The sequence below is a fragment of the Rhineura floridana genome, chromosome 4 (genome assembly GCF_030035675.1).
Source record: "Rhineura floridana isolate rRhiFlo1 chromosome 4, rRhiFlo1.hap2, whole genome shotgun sequence".
NCBI lineage: Eukaryota > Metazoa > Chordata > Lepidosauria > Squamata > Rhineuridae > Rhineura > Rhineura floridana.
In genome coordinates, this window is record NC_084483.1 from 12719731 (window position 1) to 12746698 (window position 26968).

General features: G+C 43.4%; 1 protein-coding gene across 2 annotated transcripts in view; it reads right to left on the bottom strand.

Moving 5' to 3' along the window:
* The window catches only part of FERMT1 (FERM domain containing kindlin 1), a 45140-nt gene extending 20753 nt beyond the window's left edge, over positions 1–24387 (bottom strand). Inside the window, exons 1-7 of one of the 2 annotated variants that reach the window (XM_061622521.1) lie at positions 24012–24387; positions 21448–21647; positions 17087–17320; positions 11237–11377; positions 8942–9155; positions 7354–7456; positions 2540–2647 (exon numbers count right to left, since the gene is read on the bottom strand). In XM_061622521.1, the coding sequence (XP_061478505.1) occupies positions 2540–2647; positions 7354–7456; positions 8942–9155; positions 11237–11377; positions 17087–17320; positions 21448–21598 (951 nt within the window). In that variant the 5' untranslated portion in view covers positions 21599–21647; positions 24012–24387. Of the gene's footprint in view, positions 1–2539; positions 2648–7353; positions 7457–8941; positions 9156–11236; positions 11378–17086; positions 17321–21447; positions 21648–23962 lie in introns of both variants that reach the window. The other variant, XM_061622520.1, reaches the window with a different exon arrangement.
* Between the last annotated feature and the right edge of the window lie 2581 nt (positions 24388–26968).

Below are 26968 nucleotides of genomic sequence, written 5' to 3' on the forward strand. Positions count from 1 at the left end.
TCCCTCTCCAACACTGCACCTCTGCTCCCCTGTACACGCTCGTAGCCTATGCTGCCTGAGAAAAGGGCAGTCCAGCTAAACCAGAAGCAGGTGTGTGATGGTGTCTTCGTCTGCAAGTACAATTCTCCTTCCCAGATTTCTTTGTCATCGGACAGTTGGTCTTACAGCAGGGATGGGGAATCTGTGGCCCTCCAGTTGGTGTTGGGCTCCAACTACTATTCACCCCAGCCAGGATGGCCAATGATCAGGGAGGATGGGAGCTGTACTACAGCAAAGTTTGGAGGGTCACAGGTTCCTCATCCACCTTACATTATCCCAGCTTGCCCTTCCCATCTCTCACTGTTTCCCTTCCCCTTTCTCTTCTTTGATTCCTTTCCCCAGTTTTTATTCATGGAAGATATCAGTAGATATGAACACATGGGCAGGAGGTTCTGGATCTGCCCCAAACCTCTATGCATTTAACCGAAGATCTGATCAGAGCCTGTGCATTGAGCGTACATCATCTTCTCTCACTGTGCCATTGGGACAGAGGATTTTATGGGAAAAAGTGGTGTAGAAGAAGAAATGTTGCTGATCAAGAGTATGAGTCATCCTCAACCAGGGTTTGCTTTGTGTCTCTTGCCATCCAAGGTAAAGTGGACACTGACTAGCGATCGGGCCTTTTCTGTAGTAGCATCCCTTATCATGGAACTCCCTTCCAATAGAGGCTTACTGAGCACCATCCTGATTTTCTTTTTTGTGCCAGGTGGACACTTTAGAAATAAAACAACATAAAATAAAATTGCCCAGGTCTTTTAGGCTGCTGCAACCCTATATGTGCAATATGCCAGCCTTTCCCAACCTTTGGGTCCCCAGATGTTGTTGGACTACAACTCCAATCAGCCCCAGCCATCATGGCCAATGGTCAGGAATGATGGGAAATGTAGTCCAGCATCATCTGAGGACCCAAAGGTTGGACAAGGCTGCAATACACCACATATAGTTAATACTAACAAAGTACAGTTCAGCTTGGTCATCTGAATCCTGTAAATGGGTGTCTTACGGTTTTGACAAAATTGATACCTAATGAGATTCAGAGATTAGGTCAACAAACCTATTTTCCAAAAGAGCAATTTGCCTGCAAGCGGCGGCATCTGAGACTAGCGCTCTGCGGGGTGGGGGCTATTATTTACTTATTTGAGAGAAAGAGAGCAGTTTGAAAAAACAGGGACTGAGGGGAACAGTTAGTTTGAGAGGTGAACATGAGGCCTGTGCAAGTTACTCTCTGGGGATCTGATGCAGGGGATAGCAGAGCTGCTGCCTGCTATAGATGTGCCTGTTTGCTTCAACCTCTACACTGTTTGCATACTTGTAAACAAAGAAAATATTGCAGATACCCTAAGCCTCTTCAGTAGTCTCTCATCCAAAAGAAATGGAACCCCGCAGCGTTACCTCTGAAATTTCCAATTACTTGGAAGCAGGGAGGGTATAACAATACTTTGATTTTTGGAGTGGGGTGGGAAAATAGGCTCATCTACAAGGTGGTTTACTGTGTGTTTGGTGCTACACACATCTCCTTTTAATTTGCATGGTTCACATGATGTTACTGGCAAACAGAAGCCATCACGCAGTTTCTCCCCTGTAAATCCATACTAATAATATGAAAAGGGAAGAAAAAAAGTCTTCACTTCCTTTCTCTAGTGTTTGCAGACACTTTGCTCCAATGTTTTTAGGTGGGTGTGTCAATCGCTCCCCTCTCCATGCCCACTGCCTCCTCTTCCCATTGTTCATTCTATTTCCTGTAGGCTGACAAGCAACTGCTGGCTGCTCTCTGTTCTGCTGGCCTTTTTTATGTTGCTGCAAACAGTGCCTTATTTTTCTTTCCCCCCTAACTTATGCACAAAAGCATTACACTGCACAAACAAAGATTTGAATTTCAGCTGTATTGTACCAGTGAAAATACAAATAATCGCACTTCCAGGTTTTTTTCAAATGAAACCTACAGCAGCTGGTATGAACAAACTGAGCATGTTCAGTTGCCAAGATAGAAATATTTTAAATAAATAAAATAAATAAATAAAGTGACCTGCAAGAGTGGAAATGTTAAATTAGAGAGAGTGGTCAGTAGGAAACTGCATGATTGATCCTTCCCTCAGTATGAACAGAAAACACCGTGTTTGCAGCTAGCATTGAGCCCTTACTGTGCACGGTGCAAATAGAAAACAGAGGCAAAAAAAGTATCTTTAGTACGATGTAATGCTCCTGTGTGGACAAGCTCACAGACACTGCTCACATTTTGTGCAGTTAGAATTGTTTAACTAACAGCTGCTGCCATAAAAGAGTTGGGCATCTGTTAATTATTGACAAGGTCTAAATACAGTCTGAAACAGCAAACCAGTTAATTACAACTGAAAGAGGGGGTGGGGTGGGGGGGAAGGACAGGAAAGGCCTCACATGGCACAATCAATCTATGCTCAGTTCATTGTGTTCATGTTCTGGCAGGTGCTTGCCTGACCCAAATGGGAAAACTGGTTTTTCAACTTCAGGATCAAGTACATACTTGCAGTGCAGCAAAGATGAAGGTTTCTTCCTCTGTGCAGTCTATTTCTTCCAGCAGAATAGCCCATCGGGCTTGTTCGTAGAGCTGATTGATTCTCACCGCATCATACTGCCAAGAGAAGAGAAACAATGATGTGCTGTATTAGAGGTGGGCAAAGGCATATATGCTAGCAGTGGCCAACCTTTGAGCAACCCTGCCTTAAGGTATAGATAAACAGTACAGCACCTTCCCAATAAAAACACACTGCCCTTAAGTGGTAATCCTCTGCACATTTACTAGGAAGCAAGCCCTGTTGAACTAATCGGGACTCACTTCAGAGTAAACAGGAACATAGAAGCTGCCTTATACTGAGTCAGACCACTCTGAATGTTGTGGATCAAAGCTGGGACCTCTTGCATGCAAAGCTAACGCTCTGCCACTGAATTGTGTGGTATGTACAATGTGCATGGGCTCAAGCTGGAAAGCAGCAGCAGCAGCTGGGCAGATGAGGCAGTCCTGACTCTAACAGGCCTTCATGCTCCTGCTCAAAAGAGCCATCAAAACCCTCCACTTGCGTTACAGCACTCATGTCGTAGGTTGGCTACTCACTCATATCCTAAACCTCTATCGAACCCAAGTCTCTACTGGTCTCCTTAGCAGATAAGTATGTTGCTCACCTTCTTGAAATTTTTATTTATTTATTATTTGATTTATATCCTGCCCTTCCTCCCAGCAGGAGCCACTGCTTGAAAGCCACGTGTGGCTCCTAGGCCACAAACAGGCCATCTATGCCAGTTATTACAAGTGAAACAGATAACTGTGTGCCCTAAGGTTGTGGCCTGAAAAATGGTCCAGGTGGTGTCACTAACCACATACGGAGCTGATAATCTGCAGGCACTGATCATGTGGTGAGATGAGTGTCCTTGTGGTATAACGCTTGAGCGGGAGTGGGGAACCTGCAGCCCTCTGAATGTTGGCAGCCCTCCAACTCTCATCAGCCCCAGCCTGTATGACCAATGGTCAGGGATGATGGCAGCTGCCATCCAACAATACCCAGAGGGCCACTGTTTTCCCATCCCTGCAGTAGAGGATTAGGAGTTAGGACGCTGAAGATATGGCCAGCTCCCTATGCAGTTAGAGCTGCCATAGGAAATATTTTCAACCTTCAGGTCACATCCATCCCAGACACTTATGGGTGCTGTAGCTCTGTGAGCAGGCAAACTAAAATGACAGTTCCCAAGATTCTTTGGGGGAAGCCATGTGCTTTGAATGTATGGTGTGGATGTGACCTCAGTCACAATTCACCTCCAAGACTCTGAGGTAACGGCAGAAGATAACAACATTATTCCTCCCTCTGCTCCAGCTAAGTTACTACCTTGGCAAGAGAAACTATGAATACTTGTTCAGACTGTCTGCAAAAGGAATGCAATACAGAACTCTTGACAGGCTGGTTTGGAAAGCTGGCCACATGTTAGAGCACGTGTTACAGGAGTAACCTGATAAATAACTTTCCTATGACTAGGGCTTTGAGATAGGGTGTCCCTATCTTCTTGGCAGTAAAACACATCACGTTTCACAAGTTTGATTTCTTCAGCTTTAACCTGCAAACAACATCATTCAGTTCTAACACTAGGACAATTGTGGGAAACGCAGGAAAAAAATATACCTGTATCAATAAAAGAAATGGAAAAGTCAACAGCACAACTCATATGCTTGTGGCACAAAAATGGAAAAATAGGTCACCATGAACAGTAAGAGGGTAGCAGTAATCCATGAACTTACCGTGCTGAGACGGTAAACAAGAGAGACAACAAATATATCCTTTGATTTCATGAAAATTAGATTGAATATAAATATTTATGAGTGCAACAGTTTTTCTATGTGGTAAATTAATAATATCTTATAGCTATGGTATTTTGATATTTATAATATCAGTATTTGTTGTGATACACAAGATATTATATGAATATGTATGTACGTATACACTTGGGGATTCCTGGAACGCCAAGCTAACGGGTTACTCTGTAGCAATTAGCCAAGTCTGGCAAGGTGCTGGATTTAGCACCAGGCTTGGCTTAAAAGAGTAGACACCAGGAAATATGTTTTATTAAAAATAATTAATGAAGAATAGCAGCATAAAAAGAACCAGAACACCTGTCATCAGATACAATTGGAAAGCATCATTAAGGATATATTAGGGAAGTATAAAAGAGAAAAAAACAAAGAAGGCTAACTGATCCTAACTCTGATACATATCAGCAGAGCATAGGAGCATTGACCCCACCAGGAACAAAGAAACACATCACCCACAGTGCTGCAAGGTGTCAGGAAGGGTCTGGAGTACCAGATGCTAACTTTATAAGGAAAAACATAGCAACTAAGATGAAGCCTAAGAACCAATCAGAAGGATTCTCTAGTGGAACTTCCCAGGGGGTTCTAGCGCCATGGTGTATGTGTGTTCCCACAGCTAACCAACCGTCCCAATTACTAGGTCCTAGCTTTGGCCTTGAAGCACCACTTTCTCCAGATTATGCAGGTGCCTCCAGCATACAATCAACAAGATCTTACCCAAAAAGTAGAGCCGGCGCCAGGCATGAGTGGGCCCTTGGGCACCAGCCTGCCCTGGGCACACGGATCCTGCCACCTACCTCTCTCCTGTGTTCTGCAGTTGCGCGCACATGCCTGCCATCAACCAATATGGCGGTAGGGGCATTAGCCCCTTAAAGAAGCCTCTGCTGCCATCTTGGTTGATGGCAGCCTTGCGCATGCAGCAGCAGAACACAGGAGAGAGGTAGGTGGAGCGAGCAAACGGGCGGGTGGCCTGGAAACTCTGTCCCTGCGATGCACAGCAGGGACCCTGCCACAGATTGCAGAACCGCTATTCTCCCACCCTAACAAGGGGCCCTTTAGGGGCCCCTCAGCCAGGTCCTGACCTGGCCACCCTTTGGTGCCGGCCCTGCCCAAAAGTCTTTAGGAAAGAGCCATATTTTCCTTAGGCCAAGGAGCGATTGTCTTGGCATGATACAATTTTCAATTCTCCCCCATAACCTCACCCAATGTGTATGTACGTGTGTGAGAGAGGAGAAGAAATCCTCGTTAGGTACTAATGTTTTATTACATGACCCACAGAATCAGATTGTTATGGGAAGGGGAAAAAATCGAGTCAGGGAATTATTAGATTAGAAAAAAAAAGATCAAATAAAATATCTTAGAAATGAAAAGGGACACAAATTACATTTGTCAGATCTCTGGAGGGTAGGAAAGTGTTTTTAAGTTTGCGGATCAAAGTTACATGGGCACACACAAACTCCTCATCCCACAACTATTCCTAAACACTCTCAAAGAGGAAAGCTTCAGTAGCTTTTGTGCATTTTTACAGTTATATGTGGGGATACTTGGGTTGGAAACAAAATCCTCCAGTCTTATGTACTGGGGGGCGGGTTCCTCTCTGGAGCACTCTTTTGCACTGACAGTCTAGATCACCCCTCCTGAATTGGGGTGCATATGTTTCAGCGGTTTTGCAAGAACCAGAACAAGCAAAGGAATTTTTCAGCAACCAAATGTAGAATGCAGAAAAGGAACTTGGTTGGAAAAAAAATGCAATACTGCTGGAAGTAATCAAGAGTTAAAACATGAATGGGGAAAATATCAACAATGTATGGGGGATATTTGTGAAATAAGGGAATTGCTTCATTGCAAAAAAGGGAAAAAAGAAAAGAAAAAATGACGCTCACATTTTTACATGAATCAAACTCTTATTTATTATTTATTTGTGTATTTATTCAATTTGTATCCTGCCCTTTCTCCCAGTAGTAGCCCAAGGCGACTTTGTCTTAGGTAGACAAAACTACAGAAGCAAGTGTTGTAGAGAAGCTGGACAGGGAGATCATATCCTTGTATGGCGAAAGGATTCTTTTATAAAACTTTTAAAGCTCTCAATTCAAGAAGCAATATATAGGTAATATATAGGCCTTTGATGCCTTTAGTAACGTTACTGTGGTATCTAAGGATGGTTGATTAAACAGCACTTAGAGCAACTTACGGAGCTACTGTAGTACAGTGGTTACAATGTTGGACTATGACCTGGGAGACCAAATCCCCATTCAGCCATGAAACTCACTGGGTGACCTTAGGCCAGTCACAGACCCTCAGTCTAACCTACTTCGCAGGGCTGTTGTGAGGATAAAATGGGAGGGGGAGAGCCATGTAAGCCATCTTGATCTCTTTGGGGGAAAAGTGGGGATATAAACATAATAAATAAGTTTATTGATTCCTGTTAGATTACTGAAAACAAAGTACTGGAACAGTAATAAAGCTCCATTTGCAGAGGAACAGTCAAGCAAATTTTGGTTGGAATCTGCCACGAATGAAGTTAGGAGAGCAATAGAGGAGGGAGATCCAACTAAAAGCTTTTGACATGGAATGCTTGTGTTTTGGAATGCTAAATGTGGTCACCATCAAGGTTCTTGCTTTACACTGTAATCCTTCATACATTTACCCCTAGAATAAGCTGCTCTGAATACAGTGGGACTTACTTCTGAGTAAACACAGACAGGACTGTGCTGTTAATCTGAGATGTTTCCTTGTGTAAAATCACAGGGACTATGCAAACTGTTATGTGATGGATCTGCTGCTTAAGTTAATTATTTTGTTTACTTAGCACATGCAAAACATGGGAATGGCAGAGTGGAACACATGGGCGACTAAGGACTGTGGATTGCCAAGAGGCAGAGAATGAATAGAAAACCTAGTAAAATCCTTACAGTCGCTTTTTATTTGGCATGTCGTAAGTCACAATAAACTGTGACAGAAATGAATTCTTAACAGTTACTTACTTTTGCATTCAAATCGAAGAAGGCATAGTATTTGAAGCGTAACAAAAGCTGATCATCCTCCTGGACACCTTGTTCCATAAGAGACCGAGAGGAATCTAACCACCTGAAAGAAGAGGGAAAATACACAACTGAGCTGAGAAGGAAGGAATTCTGTCAATTTGCAAGGCATCAGGAAGCAATAGTAAACAAGTCCAGCTTATAACCATGCAAGCAACATTTTGATACAGCTATCGACTGCTTTGTAGTGTTCATGTAGCCATAGCTCAGTGGCAGAGCATCTGCTTTGCCAAGCAAAAGGAACTTCCTACGTTCTCACTTGTTTAGATAAAAAGAACACATATTCTGGCACCGAGGAGATAGAAAAACACAAAGCTATTGCTTTGTGTGAAACATTGGGGACAGCCCCCTCCATCCTCCTGTAGATATTACAATTATGAACAAAGAATAAGTTTTTGCACGTACAAAATCTGGGCAAACTTGCCGACATTTACCCCCCCCCCCCAATTCATTCTAATATACTCAGGACGGCAGTAGCGATGGGGAAGAAGAGAGGAAAGACAAGGGATGGGGCAGGAAGGAACAGCAAGTAAGAGACAGAGTTTTGTAGGCAGAAAGCCATCTTCCATATGAGCTACAGTGGCTGTGATCCTAAAGTGACTTTTCAGGGCAGGATAGGGAACCTGTAGTCCTCCAGATGTTGGACTACAACTCCCATCATCCTTGGCCATTGGTCATGCCGTCTGTTCTAATATGTGAAGCAGCCCAAAGATGACTAACATGACAGGATCTGGAATTTAAAGAAAACGGATTTTAAATATAGTAGGTTCTCTCTCCTGTTTTAAAATACTGAATAATTACTGGTATTCAGACACCCAGACAGAAATCCCAGAACAATGCAATACAATCCTTGTCATATTTACTCTAAAGTAACCTCCACTGCATTCAGTGGTGTTTACCACTGAGTAAATGTGCACATGAATGCAGTCTTGGGACTATTATTTTTATTCATTTATGAATCGCTTTCTATGAGGCATCCCAAAGCGATTTAGAATAAAAACATATATAAAAACAGAACAATTGCTTATATAACAATACACACACACACACACACACACACAAACAAACATAATTTAAAACAATAGCATATACATAAAACCAAGAAATAATTTCTTGCCTACACCAACTTAATTGGTTTTCCCTAGATACCTGTACTCATAAGGGTGAACGTAATGGAAGATCTGGACAATCACAGATAAAGTAGACAATAATTTCCTAGGCCACTTCTCCCATTATTCTTATCGTCACAATAACAGCTGTTTCTATCAGACGTATTTGTCCTAACAACCAAAGAAAGCCAGGACTGCTTGAATAGGCAAGAAACATTATCTGCGAACAGGCTTAAGTTTATTGTAACTATTTGCACCAAATAAAAGATGCCTTGGGGGGAAAATAATCATAAACCAGAACAGATGCTAAGAATACGCCTTGCGTGAAAATACACACACACACACACACACACCACACACACACCCTATTCCTAGCTTGCCCGAACTGACTAGTCCAGATGCTCAACAGAAGCACCCCTTACCCTGCGTTCAGTTTTGCTTTGTCAACCAAAGTTCGAGACTGGTACATTTTGGCAAGCGATTCTGGCGTACAGTTGGAGTGGCTAAAAGCAAGGTTGCTCCAGTTCTGTTTGGCCAGAGGGCTTTCACCAAACCATGCGATTGTAGAAGAGATAGGTGTACCACTGACGGGATCATAAATGGGAGTCATGGTCTTACTATAGAAGCCGGGACTTGCTGAAAGAGGAAGACAGGAAATACACCAATCAATCTACAACATCACGCAGTGTCAAAACAGCCAGCAGTCTCTCTTAAATTCCAACTTGTTTCAGAAGTGACCTCCCTTGACCAATTCAGGCTCAGTTCTCCTATCTGGAAAATCAGAATATTAATGTTTTGAAGAGTAAGATAATAAGTGCAATGCCCTGAATATAAAACAGGGATGGGGAACTCATGTCCCTCCGAATGATGTGGAATTTCAACTCCTGTCAGTCCAAACCAGCATGGCCAATCAATGGTCAGGGATCATGGGAGTTAGAGTGCCATCTGGAGGGCCCCAGGGCCTCCCATCCCTGACATAAAACAGATTCACTCATGCAAAGGAAAAAAGAAATCAGGCAATGTCCCTATCCCTCTGGTGAAGGAATGAGGAACCAGTTATTGAATACACAGACCTATACATGCCTGCTTTTTGTAAGTGTGTACAAACTGGCAGCCTTTATGCTTTTCAGAAGTCTGTTCCAAAGGTGCTTGGCACAAGGGACTTTCAAACACACTGTATGATAGTGGTCACAAGGTCTGAACTCACATCAGCCAGTCTGCTGCTTTCCTAAGAAAAGCACTTTGTGATTCAGTCAGAACTGGTTATATTATGACCTCATTGACATGCTCACATTTGACTGCTGTCCATTGGCCAAGTCTGTGAGCTGTGTCCTTATTTCTAGGCCAGGCCCCTGCTCCTTTGCCTGCGTGAGTTACTGCCATTCAGTGACCTACTTGGCTCCTCTTCCTGGCTTTCTAGGATTTTTGGCTTCCACTGCAAGTGATCAATGATACTAGTCAGAGAGTACTGCTAGGAAGAAGAGGAGCCCAGGCCACCGAGGAAAACCCTTTCCCTGGACTATAGCTAATCCACCAGACTACAGCTGTCCCTTTTCCAGCAGGCCAATCCTGAGGGGAATTGGTGAGAGACTGCAGTAGGGAAGACAAGTCCAACTGGAAACAAACTAGACCTGAGTAGAAATTTCTCAGAAGACATTTTGCTATAAAACTTGCTGTGATTTTCTGTTTCTCACCCCCTTCCCCCAAGGAAAGAAGGCCACACTGCAGAATTTTGGGCAATTATATTTCACCCCCCTATTTTGTTTTGTTGGCCATCATTTCCCATCCTCCAGTACCCCAGAATGGCACTACGTCTGAGGGACTGTGGTGGATGCAAAATGGCAGCCAGGTTGTCAACAGCAGTAGCAGCAGCAAAACAAAATCTTCCATGAAAACCAGAGATGTTCTCCTACCATTGCCAATAGTGAGCGCCCACCCTTGAGAAACTGTTGAGAGAATTTCTCATTCCCCTGGAGAAACAGGTCACATCCACACCATATATTTAAAGCACATGGCTTCCCCCAAAGACTCCTGGGAACAGTAGTTTACCCTTCACAGAGCGACAATTCCCAGCACCCGTAACAAACTACAATCCCCAAGATTCTTTGGGGGGAATTGTGTACTTTATAGTGTGGATGTGACCAAAGCCCCTCTCAGCTTCTCTGCCTGAGGGGAGAATTTCAGGAGGCCATTTTGTGCACAGCTCTAGAACTAACCTCTCCTTGCCCTACCTCCTGACAGAACATGAACCCAACAGTAGTCCTCTGCCTGAGGCCTTGTTGAGTAAAGAGCAAGACAAGAAGATGCCCAAGATCTCTGCTGCCTCTCTCTGTTGTCTTCTGGCAAACTGTTGCTGCTAAGACAATTGATTCCCTCCAGCCTGTATTGCTGCCTTTTTGAACTCAGGAACCAGTTTAATGGGTGCTACGCTGGGGACCCCAACCTAAATCCTTTTTAAAAATTGACCTGCTTGACCATAAAAAGTTTGAAAAATTAATCCAGGCTTTTGGTACAGCCCCATAGTGCTCATCACCTACTGAAAGTAAGCCTACATACGTGTAATTGAACTCAATGCATATTCCTTCCCTCAGGTCAAATTTAAGATTGCAAGCTCCTCAGGACAGGGACCCCTCTCCTCATTTCTGTTCTGTGAAACACTATGCACATTGCTGGTACCCAGTAAGTAAGTAAATAAACAATGTTTATTGGGCTATTACCTGGCAATCCCAAACTCACTGGAGAGCTGTGCAGATTTAAAATATCTTCTATGACTGGTTCCTTTTCTTTTTCTTTTCTCTTTTTCTTTTTTGCGTCTTCTGGTGGTTTCAGCAGAGAAAGTTCTTCCGGCTGTCTAATACCTGGAACACAGTTTTAGAAGATACCACTGGAAACATCTTCAAAGGGAACAGACTAAAAAGGCTGGTGGGTTTACTCATTTGTGGTTCCTCTGCTTGGGCAAGTTTGGGTTCTTTTGGAAGGTCCAGCCCGGCACCTTGGAAGTGGGAGGCCTGGTGCTGGTTACCATGGTCCCCCTGCTGCCCAGTGTCTTACACAAACATATGAGAAGAGGAATATCAGAACCCCTCCCAGCAATAACTCAACTTTTGACAGTTTGGATATCAGGAAAGGGGCTATCTTAGAAATAATACGAGCAGAAGGGACCCACATTGCTAACGAGATGTTAAAGAAGCAGAGAAACTGGAATAAAACATGCTTAATAAATGTAAGAGCTTGTTTATGGGGCCGCGGTGGTAGATCTTACATTCAGAGTAACTGCAATTTCATTTGTTTCAACTTTAGTTTCATTTACTTGGTCTCTCTCTATATATAATCACTCCACAAACCTGCCCCACCACCCTTAGTCTAATGGTGTTGTATTCACCAAAGGCCTTTCATTAAATAGCAACTTATTAGGTGCAATGTTGACCTCAGCCCTTCCAGAAACAACGGGCATGATCATTTTTAAATGTATTTATTTATGAAAGGATTTTAAAACTGTGTATCGGGGCACGCTGCCCTCACAAGGCAGCATACAAGAAATTAATAATAAATTCACTAAGAAACACAGTGCTATATAAAACCTTGGATTTAAAACCATGCTATACAACAGTTGATCAAATGCAGATTGACACAAAAATGTCTTACGAGCTTTCTCAAAAAGTCAACAATGAGAGGGACAAATGGGAAAAAGAAAGCCCTGTCCCTGGTACCTGTCAATTTTTTATGTTTACTTTTTTTAAACTACCCTTAGTGAGTGTTTTCAACTGAAAGATCAAAAATAGGATCAACAAAACAAGAAAAACAAACTGTAATACAAGAGCTCATTAATCTGTATGTGTCGTTGGGTAGAAATGGTTGACAAAAAAGTTCAACTCAGTGTAGACCTGACACAAAGAGAGTTACACAGGAAGAACTATTACCTGTATTCTGTCAAAGGGACCTAGGAGAACTTAAGGTCTCCCTCATCAATATAAGGCAGGGGTGGGGGACCTTTTCTGGCCGGTAGGTCAGATCGAGATTTCCCCATCTCTTGGCAGGCCAAACCTGACAGGTGGATGGGGGCACCCATCTGTCATCACCTGGTATCATAGTGACATCAGGTGATGCTGCGCTTTCAAGCTCCGACTGTTGGGACTTCAAAGTGCAGCATTGGACTGTTTGAAAGTCACACCTTGCAGGCTCGCCAACTTTTTTAGGCCCATGAGCATATTTAGATTTCTGAGTGAGGGTCAAGGATGCCACCCCTTCTGGTCACTTCTCTCCCCCTCCTCCCCAAGAGGTTGAAAGAGAGAGAGAGTGCACACACATACACACTACTCTTTTCCAATGAATCTGGCTAAAAGCTGGATACAGTAGAATTAATCTGAGCCTTGAAAAGCACACATTTTTCAAGGATGAATGGTATCTGGAGACCTGTCCTTTATTTGTATAGATGTGTTTTTTTGTTTTTCATTGGTTGTGTTTGCTTTAGCTAGTTTTAATGTAAATTGCTTTAGTTCACTTCTGTGAGTAAGAGTGATTAACAAATAATAATAGTAATAACAACGACAATAATATACAGCTGAAAGAGGAAGTGAAGAAAGAGGAACTTCCTCCTTCGGCACTATATACTTTTCAAAAGAGAAAAAAAAGTAATCATCCTCACCACCTCATGACCAAGGGGCACTCAGAGGTTTTGTGGGCACTAGTGGAAGGTTTCAAGGGTGCCATTGTGCCCATTGGTGCCACGTTGGCAACCCCTGGTATAAGCATTTATAGTACTAGGGAACCTCTGGTTTCCCACAGGGGAATTTGTATACAAAAAATACAAACCATGGTTCTAGAAAAGACATCCTTTTTGTGAGCTGGAACCTCACTTCTCTTACCAACATGCCAGAGAACAAGGCCTCAGAAGCTGATCGTAAATTTCAGGCTCATAGGGGTGCAGGCAGCTCTTTAGATAACCTGACCCCAAACCATTTAGGGCTTCAAAGGCTAAGACCAGCACTTTACATTTGGCCTGGAAAGAAACAGGCATCTAATATAACTGGTTCACAAACTGCATAAAGTGTTCTGATCACCGGGCCCCCAGAAGCATTCTTGTTACCATACTCTATCCCATTGAAAGTTTCTGCACTGTCTTTAAAGGACACCCCATGTAGAGCACCCTGCAGTACTCTAGCCTGGATGTAACTGGAATATGTGTCACTGAAGCAAGGTTCACTTACTCCAAACAGGGCTGCAGCCAGCAAACCGACTAAAGCTCAGAGAATACATTCCTGACCATATGCATCTGCTGTCAGTCACACCTAGTCACGATTCCTCAGGTATAATCAACGAAAACTAAAGCAATGAAAGTTTGATTGACCCTGCAATACTGGTTTGGGGTGCCATCTATGCTTATGTTATCTTATTTGTAACCCTCCTTGGACATACTGAAGGGCAGCAAACATTTTAGCTTTTTTGTTTAAATTAAATTAATATTAAATTTCTATTAATATTGAAAAATTATAGTTTAAAATTATAGTTTAAAAATGATAACAATTATAAACATAGTTAAAAAATACAAATCGTGAAAACAAATTAAAATCAGCTGATACTGAATACCTATGAGCTGGCAATTTAAACAAGAAATATTTGTGCTGTCCCACTGTCTAGGAACATTCCAATTGTCTGTCTGACCAGTATGCAGAGATTACACTTGTAGGGTTGCCTCTGTGGATGTGCATAAAGAACATGGTCCATTGTGTATGAAATTATCTTATTTTCCTTCTTCAGTCAACTTAAGCAATAGAGCTAACTGTGGATATCATTGCAGAAGTATAAAAACGCCATCCGTTGTTATGTACTTCCTACTTTTTCTTCTTTTTTAATTATGGCCTTGTAGGAAACAATGCTTTTATTCTGTGAATTCAGTCATATGTATCTCCTGCAGGCTGAACTAATTTATCTACTCCATAACTATTATTTGTGGTTAGGAAGACTTGAGAGCCAAATTCCAGTTGAGCAATATCTGGGGCTTTCATCATAGTAATTGTGACACTCAAGACATGTTTGCAGTCATGTACTGGGAATTTAAGTTGTGAACGGCACAGCTGTTAATATGGCTTGGGGTGACAAATTCCATCTCCAGGCAGTGCATGCATTAATTCACAAGCCACTGAAGACGTGAACGATACACACTACGGTAATTCTGAAATTCATGGTCTTAAAGCAGTCTTACTGGGTTCAGGTAGCAACCTCAAGCTGCCTTGTCAATGCAAACTCTATTGAACTCAATGAAATTTGTACCAGGCAAGCAGTATGAGGACAGTGCACTAAGTTTATCACTACTACTTTGACTGTTTTAGAACCACTCCTCCTAATCTCTCTTTAAAGTTAGATCCATACTTTCATTGTACTAACGCATTCCACTTTTCTTCATGAAAATAAATTTCAAGGCTGCTCACAACAACAAAAACAACCAATAAAATATTGAATGCACGACTGGAAACATGAAAGCAAGCGTGGATAACAATAAGATCCAAAGCAACACCATATAGAGATAAATAATACTACTGTTGCACTAATAGATGTCAATGAAGTCTAAAAACCAGGCAATACCGCCAAAACTCTTCCGGAGAGCCCGCCAAACACTCAAAAGGGTAGTGTGGGAACTTGGCATACCAATCGGGGGAGGGAATCTGGTGCTGTTACCAAGAAGCCCTTGCTCATGGTGGATGCCTCACTAATTTCATCTAGTAACAGTAACTTGAACTTTTAATATGATTGTGTGGTTTATAAATGTTCAAAATTTCACAAAATATATCTGACTTGAGTACTAAAATAATGTCTCTGATCTTATTCTTACTGATACAATTCGGTGAGTAAACTGCTTCATGATTTTGCCTAATTTAATCTGCAAAATATACAATGAACAATAGAATTGACACAAGCCAATAGTATAGATCATAGCACAAAGAGTAAAATTTGGATATACACACATGTATTAAAAGAGAAGACTTCACTTGATAATCTACGTCTGCTTCACGTAAACAAATGAATACATTTGTGATTCATTTTAGATATAATGAGAATGTTCATACATAATGGTAAGCCACGGTTTGTGGTTTACCATCAACGAAAAGATGACTCCCACTTCGCTCCTCACCTAGCATGAGCAACAAACCACAATCCTTGGCTCAGTGTTATATCCAAACCAGGGATCGTGGTTTGTTTTGCTCCAAGCAAACCACAATCTGAAGCCAAGGATTGTCCTTGGCTTAACCTCAGATGTGATTGAAGATGCTGTCTCACCACCAGTACTGAAGTAAGATTCAATAGCCAGTTCAGTTACCTTGCCAACATGGAGCAGGAGGCAGGATGGAGGCACCATCTTGTCATTTACCGCAGGAAGCAGACGGTCTTGGTCTGGTTTGAGGACCATAACTAGAAGATTCCAGATTGAATCCCTGGCATCTCCAATCAAAAGGATCAGGCAGCAAATAACATGAAAGACTTTGCCTGAGATTTTGGATAGCCACTGATGAGCAATGTAGAAAATTATGGTCTACATGGAACATTGGCCTGACTCAGCATAAGGCAGCTTCATACACACATGGACATTCTCAAAAAAAATTCTTTGTGACTCCAAATTGTAGCTCTGATCTAAAGAAGCACATAGAGCAGATCCTTCCATGCAACAGAAGCTAATTGTACCACACCATAAGCCGTCACTGAAACACTGCCCATAGCAGTATCAAAAGCAATCTACAATGCAGTGTCAGGAGAAGGAAAGAGGGATGCTTTCCAGAAAATAAAGAGGCTTCTTTGCTGTATGAAAAACTGACTGTAAATCACAGTTAATGGGTGAGATCCAACGTCCCGTACATGAGCAGAAAACACTTTATGCACAGGGGATAAGGGCAGTATTTCCTCCTCATGCTGCTCTGGAAAGTGGCCTTCCCCGTTCAGTTTGGGAGAACTTTTTGGGAGCAATGAGGGTTGCAACTGAAAGTTGCATGCTTGCAAAGTCCTGGAGTATGCAGGGGATACCATGCATGTTGTTGGCAACTTCTGTCTAGTATTAAGGATATAATTTGTCTAGCTTGGGATTAATCCACTTAAATAAACAGTATAGAATATCTATAGGTAGGTATAGGTAACCGAAGCAGCAAATGTTCTTTATAGAAACACAACATTTATTCATTCATTCCTCATCAAACAGTATGAAGAATTATAACCTGCATCAAACAACTCAGGGCAAAATTTACCAAAGCCGGTTGCTGTTCAGTTTCAATTCTTTGCAACTGAAGTAATTTCATGGAGAGCCAACCACAAGGTGACAGAAATGGAAGGGGGTACAAGGATATTTGTACATGGGTTAGAATCAAAACGAGGGATGTAGCTCAGCAGTAGAACATGGGATTTGCACACAGAAGGTCCCAGGTTCAATGCCTGACCCTTGCCTGAAACCCTGGAGAACTTTGAACTAAAAGGACCAATGGTCTGACTTGGCATATATGTTCCTAATCATGCTAGCAACACAGTTTTGGGCCACCAAGTATAAATAATCAGAATCTTTGAGAGTCAACGGTCTCCATACTTACCAAGGGTCTTGCAGATGTCTCCAACTACTTTGAACACCACCGATGAAAAGCTAACATTCAGTCTCACAGTTTTCATGCTCGGCAGGCGAAGCCGCAGCATTTTGTGCTGAATAGTGAACAGCAGCTTGGCATCTGCCTGCACCCCATATTTATCCAGTGTCCAGTGAGTTTTTAGAAGCCAGCACTGCTTTTGCTCCCACCAAAGGGCATAGTCTGACCAGTCCTGTGATATGCCTAGGAAAGACAACAACGCCAAGCACGAGCATTAATAACATGCTAAATTGTATTGGCCAATGGTCATGGATGATGGAAGTTGTAGGCCAGATCCTTATTTCCCCCATCCCCCACAAGCCAACTTTGATAGGTGGGCAAGGCCATCCACCTATCAATCACCTGAGATCAGGTGACTCGTTTTTGCCCTGTGTGGTGCATGGCACTTTAAAGCCCTAACAATCAGCTGACACTCTTGCCAATCATCCAGCAACCTACCAATCTATCCCAATGTATCTTCTGACCACCCGATGCATATCACCCACAGTTCTTTGGAGAAAGGGTGGGGTGAAGATGTGTTAAAAAATGGTGTCCCCAAGGCCAGATGACCTTAGCATATTTTCTCCTTCTGTTTTGTGATGGACAAATTACTTAAATCACCCTTCCTCTACATTTTACAGGCATATAATTTGATGACATAGATTATTTTTGGGTTCCTTCCTAATCCTAACATTTTCCATTCCCTTCCTGTCTGCTTTACCACATTTACCTGGTGAATTCAGTCCCTGCTCTCCATTCTACATTCCAAAGCAGCCATCATGAATGGACGCTCAGGTCCCGATACACAAAAACAATTAAATTATGACATGGTACGAGGGTTCCACATAGCGTTGGCCCAAGACATTTTGCTGCCTGTAGTAGAACAGCAAATGGTACCCACTCCAACTCATGGCCATAGTACCCAGGTCTAGCCAAGTTGCTTTGGCACTGGAGACAGAAAATCCCATAAGCACCTTTCTCTGGGAGCAAGGTCTAGGCTAGAATCCTAGCAGGGGCACCCAAGGCGGAATGGTCAAAGCTGAGACACCAGACTAAGATGTGTGCAGACTCAGAAGGCAATGGTAAACCATCTCTGAATACCTCTTACCACCAAAACCATGAACAGAGTATCCAAAAGGCAACATGAGATAGTGCTGGAAGATGAGACCCCCAGGTCAGAAGGCACTCACTGAGCTACTGGGGAAGAACAAAGGACAAGTATGAGTAGCGCTGTGACTAATGACGCAGCTGGGTCAAAGCCGAAATGAAGCCTCAGAGGCTGATGCACACAGACGCGAAAGGAGAGTCCTGAGTTGTACGACACACAAAATAGGAACATGGAATGTGAGAAGCATGAACCAGGGAAAGTTAGAAATTGTCAAGCAAGAAATGGAACGTATCAACATTACAATACTTGGTGTGACTGAATTAAAAAGGATGGGAATGGGACATTTTCAATCAGGCAACTACAAAATATCTTAGGCAGGAAATGAGAAAGTAAGAAGAAATGGGCTTGCTTTAATAGTGAGAAGTGATGTAGCAAAAGCAATTAGGAGCCACAACGCAAGGTCTGAGTGAGTGATATCAATGAGATTAAACGGGAAACCTATTAACATAACCATCATCCAAGTCTATGCTCCAACAGCAAATGCAGAAGAAGAGGAATCGGAGCGATTTCACGCAGAAGTACAGGAAGAAATAGGTCACACACCAAAACAAGATGTGCTGATAATCATGGGGGACTGGAATGAAAAACTAGGGAACAGAGAAGAACTAGGAATTGTGGGGAAATGGGGCTTAGGAGACAGAAATGAAGCAGGAGAAAAACTTACTGAATTCTGTGAAGCCAATGATTTGTTTCTTGCCAACACATTTTTTGAGCAACCGAAAAGACAACTGTACATGTGGACGTTACCAAATGGTCAATATAGGAATCAAATTGATTATATAATTGGTAGCAGAAGATGGAGAAGTTCCATACTTTCTGCCAAAACAAGACCAGGAGCAGACTGCGGTACAGATCATGAACTGGTCATAGTGAAAATCAGAGTAAAGCTAAAGAACAACAAAGCAATCATAATGCCAAAATACAATTTAAATAACATCCCAGGAGCATATAAACATCAAATAAGGAACAGGTTTGAGGCTTTAAACTTAGTTGACAGAGAACCAGAAGAGCTATGGAGTGAAGTCAGAGACATTATCAGGGAAGAATGCAAAAAGACAATACCTCTAGTTAAAAAGAGAGAAAGACTTCAATGAATGACTGAAGAAACTCTTAAAATGGTTAAAGAGAGAAGGAAAAGCTATGGAATGCTTTAAAAGAAATGGGGGTGCCACAGCAGCTGATTGTCCTGATGCGCAACCTATACTCTGCATAAGAGGCTACTGTAAGGACACAATATGGAGAAATTGATTGGCTCCCAATTGGAAAGGGTGTGAGACAGGGGTGTATTTTATTACCCTATTTGTTTAATCTATACGCAGAACATATCACACGGAAAGCAGGATTGGACCAAGATGGAGGAGGTGTGAAAATTGGAAGGAGAAATATCAATAATTTTAGATATGCAGATGATACTATACTACTAGCAGAAACCAGTAACGATTTGAAACGAATGCTGATGAAAGTTAGAGGAAAGCACAAAAGTAGGACTATAGCTGAACGTTAAAAAGTCTAAAAGTAATGACAACAGAAGGTTTATGTAACTTTAAAGTTGACAATGAGGACATTGAGGACATTGAACTTGTCAAAGATGATCAATATCTCGGCACAGTCATTAACCAAAATGGAGATAATAGTCAAGAAATCAGAAGAAGGCTAGGACTGGGGAGGGCAGCTATGAGAGAACTAGAAAAGGTCCTCAAATGCAAAGATGTATCACTGAACACTAAAGTCAGGATCATTCAGACCATGGTATTCCCGATCTCTATGTATGGATGTGAGAGTTGGACAGTGAAAAACGCGGATAAGAGAAAAATCAACTCCTTTGAAATGTGGTGTTGGAGGAGAGCTTTGCAGATACCATGGACTGCGAAAAAGACAAATAATTGGGTGTCAGAACAAATTAAAGCAGAGTTATCACTAGAAGCTAAAATGATGAAACTGAGGTTATCATACTTTGGACACATCATGAGAAAACATGATTCACTAGGAAAGACAATAATGCTGGGAAAAACAGAAGGGAGTAGAGAAAGAGGAAGACCAAACAAGAGATGGATTGATTCCATAAAGGAAGCCACAGACCTGAACTTACAAGATCTGAACAGGGTGGTTCATGACAGATTCTGTTGGAGGTCGCTGATTCATAGGGTCGCCATAAGTCATAATCGACTTGAAGGCACATAACAACAACAACAGGGAGCAAAAAATACAGTCAAAACAAAACAAAAAACTAAAACCTGCTGTCCTTTCATCACACCCAAAATCAGTTATCTCACTCTGTCTAATGGTAGGGCCTGCCCTAAATCCCAAAACATCTGTTCTCTAATCTGTCCTCACTACCAACTCCCTGCTTCCTCCCCTTCCTCCGGCCTACACAGAGGGCTTTGAGGAGGTTTCCCGGCTCTTCCTTCCTATCTCCAAACTCCTGCAAAAGTGAGAGGAAACTCCGCCTCTATCCTAAGCCCTCTAGAATGCACAGAGGGTAGGAAGGAAACAGGAATTCTCTTGCTTTCACAGCAGTTTGGGGAAGGGAAGAAAGAGCAGAAGTTGCTTCAGCTGCTGCTCCCCTTCTCTGAACTACAACATAAAAGTGTGTGTGATTGCCATGGTTTCTGGTTAATCATGGTTTGCTGTGAACTAGTAGTGTGCTGGTGCATGCTTCCCAATTGCTCCTGCTTTGGTCCTCCCCAGCACAAACAAACTAGGTGGTCGCAATTAAGCTCGGCTTCCCTGTTATGTCTGAACTGGAATTGTTGTTTGTTGTTCCCTAGCAAGCCACAATCTGTGAACTACTTTTAATCTGTGGTTTGCTGTTGGTTTTCAGATTTTGGTTTGTTAGGGAGCAGCAGTCCACAATCCCCGAAAGCCAAGCTTAATTGCGGCTTCCCAGTCATGCCACGGGAGAAGTGATTCGGCAGCATGCACCAGAACGCTGCTCATTCATGGGTAAACTGCAATAAGCCAGAAACTATGGCTTACTGTAATGTGGAAATGTGGCCTTAAGAGAATTGGTCAGATGCTTCTAATTTGAACTGCATAGAGAAAATAGGACAAGCTGCCCATATAAGGAAAGAATTAATCTGGGGTTCTTTTAAATTAATTGAAACACTCTGCCGTGGTGCCTTAAAGATTCCATATATGGAAAAGTAACTATCTTCAGACTCACTAATTTGTTCTACAAGCCTGAGCATCACTCCTCCAATGTGAAGATCTCCTGATACTTGAAGGATGATTTCTTTTTGTTCTCCTCCATATTGGTGATCAATAGCAACAATGAGCTCCCAGGAACTGGAGCCATACACATTTGAAGAAGTCATATTGCTAGTGAAAATTCCAGAGACTCAAGAATGGAAGACAAGTCAACATCTGTGCAAAAACAAAAGAAACAAAGGGGGGGAAGTGGCAATGTATTTTGCTTACATCAATTACATGGGTATGACACCTAATTTAAGGCAGAGATGACAGAAACCAGATTACCACATTGCTTTCAGGACAATGTGACTTCACCCCCTGAATTTCACATGGACACATTCATGAGAAATGCAGCACAGCTTGACACCACCTCATTTACAATTCCCTCTGAAAATGGCAAATACTACATCTTGTTACCAAGTCGGGGCATACTCTTAAGAAATGCTATGATCAGGAAGTGGGCTGTCCAGTGGCAACTGGTCAGGGCCAATTCCAGGTTTCTAGGGGCCCTCGGGCACAGTGAGCCCCTCACTACCACCAGTGCCAGGCCTGGTCACCTCCTCCAGCCGCCCATCTTCATTGCTGCAGGTGCGCACTGGCACTGCGACCCCCGCAGTGACCTCCTCAGCGCCTAGCCTATCCATTCAGCTGCTTGAGGCTCTGGGTGCACTGCTGTGAGCCCTTCTTCAGCCACCGCCACCAGAAACACGTCAGGCCTCCATAGAGTGGGAAGCTTCGCCTCACGGATACCGTACCAGCGACAGTGTCCATGAGGTGAAGTTTCCTGGGCCATGGAGGCTCCTTCTGTGCAGGCGGGCCTGGTATGTTTCTGGGCAGTGTTAGCTGCAGAAGGGCTTGTGGCAGAACATCTGGGGCCTCCAGCCACTGAAGGGATGGGTGAACGCTGAGGAGGAGATAGTGGTGGTAGCGGTGCTGGCAAGCCCCCACAGCAATGAAAAAGGGAGGCAGGAGGAGATCACCAGGCCCGGTGCTGGTGGTGGTAAGTGGCCCCTTTGAGCTCCTGGGCCCTTGGGCCAGCATCCAACCTGGCTGCCTGCTGGCGCTGGGCCTGCATCTGGCTGGCCACTGTGGGAAACAGGATGCCGGACTACATAGGCCTCTGGTCTGTTCCAGCAGGGCTCTTCCTACAGTAATATTGAACTTGTATTCCCATTTTCTGTCTGGTCTGGACACCACCACGCACCTAATCATCCATGTACTATATTGTTTCTCCATTGATCTATCTTAGTACTGGTTAAGCTTCAGCTGGAGTACTGGGTCCCAGTTTAGATACTGCTACGGAACTGCTCTAGGGAGCTGGGAATAGACATCTTGTCCCAGCCCTTGTTTCTGAAAAGTAGAGTTTAGTACTTCTGCCACACCAAATCTAGTGTAGTAGTTAGAGTATTGGACTAAGACTGGGGATACCTAGGTTCAAACCCACACTCATCTGTAAAGCCCCTGGGTGATCTTGGGCCAATCACACCATCCCTGCCTGACCTACCTCACAGGATTGTTGTGAGAATAAAGGGGGGGGAACACCATGTATGCTGCCTTGAGTTCCTTGGAGGAGGGGGGATATAAATGTAATATTTTACTTTTACTGAGTGTTTCAGAATTACAATAAAGAAAAAAAAATCAAAACAATAAGTTATACCCCCCACACACCTGTGCTGCTCAGTCTTTAAAGGCTCAAATGAAATCCGTTAGTCTTAGTTATAACTGAGGCCCTATAATGAAGATGCTTTCCAAAAACAGGGAACATTAATTTTTAAATGGCATTATATATTTTAGAGTGAAGGTTATATGGTGGCTTTTAGTGGGGACGTCCTTTCTGGGGCACCTCATTCAGTGCAATCCATGCAATCCCCTTACTCCCCCAACAGGAAAAATCAATTAAATTCCAAGGAGCATGTATGAACTATTATTTTACTGAACCCCATGACCCGACAACAACCACACCACCAAGAAAATCCGCACCTCTTCATCTAGCCCAGTCAGTATTCCAGCTGTCCTTTGTGGTCATATTTTTTTGAGTGCCTTGCCTTTTTCTTTAAAAACCCCATTACTCTACAGTTGTTCTAAGGTGTTCTAGCGGAAGGAAATACTGGCACTCAAAAACCACGTCTCTGTTTCCTACCGGTGAGGTGAGGAAGGATTTCCACCTCCAAGGCATTATCTGACATAATCATAAATGTATATCTATCGATAATTAAAAGTTAAAAAGCCCTTCAAGCTGTGTACAAATAACTATACGTTATACAGAGCCACTGTAAGGGCTAACAGACTTATTGTTGCAACAGAGTAACACCGCTCCCTTCCTCTGGAATAAAACTCTCCCGCACAGGCACAGCTCATTCCCCATCCTCTGGAACGGCCTTGCTGCCTCTTCCAAACGGCGTTTCCTTTGCTAGGCAGCAAGAGAAATCGCGAGCCCGTTGGCATCAATAAAGTCCATAAGGGCTGTCCCAGATTGAGATGATCCCTACCTGATAAGTCTTTGATCGTGCTCAGATCCACCACCCACCACTCACTTACTCCTCCTGAGCTGGGCGCCGCCGCTGCCGCCTCTCCCGTCCAAGAGTAGCTGCTTCCTGCAGGTCCCAACAGCACCAGGGGAGGAGGTGCCTTTTCCCAGCCGGCCCCACCCTCAGGGTGGCGGGGCCCTAGGAGCTACTGGAGCCGGCGCAGATGCCTCGCTTATCTGCGTTCTCCTCTTGCTGCCCTAGAGGGCCCCGCAGGCGGGCATCGTGCGGAACGCAAGCCCGGCTGCGGCTCGAGAGTCCTCAGTCTCCTCCCTGTCTGGCACCAGCAGGCAGGCAGGTAAGAACAAGCGAGCAAGTCAGGCGGAGCTTTCTGAAGAGTCCAGACGTCTCCTGCAAGTGCTTGCAGCTCCTTCGCAGCGCCTGGCTGAGCCAAAGAGGAAGAGTCTTGCGGGGTTTTCAAGACGGATAGACGTGCTTCCATTCCGATCCTGTGCGTGCTTGCTCAGAAGCAAGTTGCGTTGACTTCAAGGGGGCTTGCTCGCTAGTAAGTGTGCACGTGATGGCAACCTCGTGGTCCCAAGCCCACTCCCCCACCTGCATGAAGTGAACGTAAGGGGAGCCCTGCTTGATCAGGCCATGGAGGCCAACATCCAGGTCTCGCAGTGGCTCACCAGATGCCTTACCTGTTACTATCAGATATATCGCACACAGACATGCAGAGACACATAAGAGTGTCAGAAGAGTCCTGCTGGATCAAGCCAAAGGGCCATCTAGTCCAGCATCCTGTTCTGCTTATGTCAGAATTGCAGATCAGTAGATGAAAAAATGTCTACCAAAAATATCAGGAATAAAGCTTTACTTGGAACCTATCATTTTAATGCTTTTCTAACGTGTGCTGATCCTCTGTGGCGCAGAGTGGTAAGCGGTGGTAATGCAGCCGAAGCTCTGCTCACAGCCGGAGTTCGATTCCTAACGGAAGGAGGAAGTCGAATCTCCGGTAAAAGGGGTCAAGGTCCACTCAGCCTTCCATCCATCCGTGGTCGGTCGGCATATGCTGGGGGGTAAAGAAAGGCCGGGGACGGAACTGGCAATCCCACCCCATATATATGGTCTGCCTAGTAAATGTCACCAGACGTCACCCTAAGAGTCGGAAATGACTCGCACTACAAGTGTGGGGACACCTTTACTTTAATGTGTGCTGCTAGAATAATTTTTCCTATTCCAAATGAACATACATAATCCTGATCAAACAATAGGTACACTAACTTGACCAGAGTTTATTCCATTTTAATTGTTGACAATAACGATATGTAAGAGATCCAGTCATAGCTGTATGGAAAGCTCAGATGTATACAATGATAAGAACACAGTCCAAAGGGCTAGCTATTGCAACAGAAAGAAATTGTTTTGTGGCACCTTAAAAACTAATAGATGTATTGTGGTACATAGGCTTTCCCTTTGCTGAGTTCAACCATTGATCTACCTAGTCAGTGCTGTCTACACTGCCTGGTAGGTGGTTCAGACAGGAGTCTCTCCCAGTTCCAGCCCTTCCTGAAGGTACCAAGGATTGAATCCTGGAACTTCTGCATTTAAGGGAGATGTTCTTCTGCTGCCTTACAGACCTTCCCCACCACTATCCACAGTTGACAGATATATCACACACATAGGCATGGACAGGTACAGAGAAAAGAAATGTTAATAATAGTAACTACAAAGTATGCCCCACTTTTCTGCTAAACAAGGCTCAAAGGCCATAAAAATGCAGGACCCCATCTATACTATACATTTAAAGCAGGATTATACCACTTTGGTACCTGATGCAGAAAGTCCCATAAGCGAATCTCCCCTTTCCTGGTAGTTAATATACAACAATAGTAAATTAAATAGTTACTTGCTACCCAAAATCTGCTGTCTGAGTGGCTGCCTCACCCTGCCTAATGGTAGAGCTGACTCTGATGCACAACACCACACCATTTATGGTTGACTGTTTTGGCTGAACGTGAAAGGCAAAGAAATGATCAAATGGCAGCATAGCCAATGAAAATCCAGTAATATCTGCATGTAGTCATACACACCCCATTCCCCCACCAATGTGTAATCATGAGCTGTATATGAAGTTGTTACACTGATTCAAAGTGACCAGTAATACAAGGAAACACAGTAATGTGTGGAGTTCCCTATGCAAAGCCTGGGTTAATGATTCAGATCTTTGTCATGCTTCAAAACATGAAGGTGGCAATGGAATCATTTGTCATGTTCAGAAATGTCTCTCATCAGTTCACCCTCCTGCAAATCTTTCACCAATGTGTCATAGATTGGTGGCAGCAGTGAAGACACACTGTCTTTCTGTGGGGCAGGAGATGAATGGTGAACCAGAAGTGTATTGGAGAAGATGGAAAAACAATTTATGAATAATTTTTGTACGATCATCTATCTTAGTCTGCAATAACAGCCAAGCAGCAACATTGGACTGATGCATCAGACTAACTGGGACATGCCTCTGTAAGTAACAACTTAAGGTAGTGATGTATTTACTTTTCTGCTGGTTCCAATGTATCTCCACCTCTTTTTTCTGAAAATGGGGTCAAACCCACCCCTTTTTACTGTCAAACCTGGTGGGATCAGCTGGAATGTGTTGTTTTTTAAATTCGCTTCAAAGAGATTTTGCAGCTGATCGGCAGATCAACCCATTGCCCTTTCAGGTGTGGCTAATGGAAATGCTTTGCTGTAGGTGACTAGTGTGCTCACAGCCTTATTTTGTCTTCCACTTAGGAGCCATCCACATTTAAAGCAGTATTCTGCCACTTTAAACAGTCATGGCTTTTCACAAAGGGTCCTGGAAACTGTAGTTTGTTAAGGGTGCTGAGAGTTGTTAGGAGACCTCTGTTCCCCTCAGAGATCTACAATTGCCAGAGTTCTCTGGGATGAGGGGCTGCTTGTTAAACCACTCCGAGAAACATGTCCAGAAACTTGTTCGGTGGGCAGTTATAGGTTGCAGCAGGCCAGCAC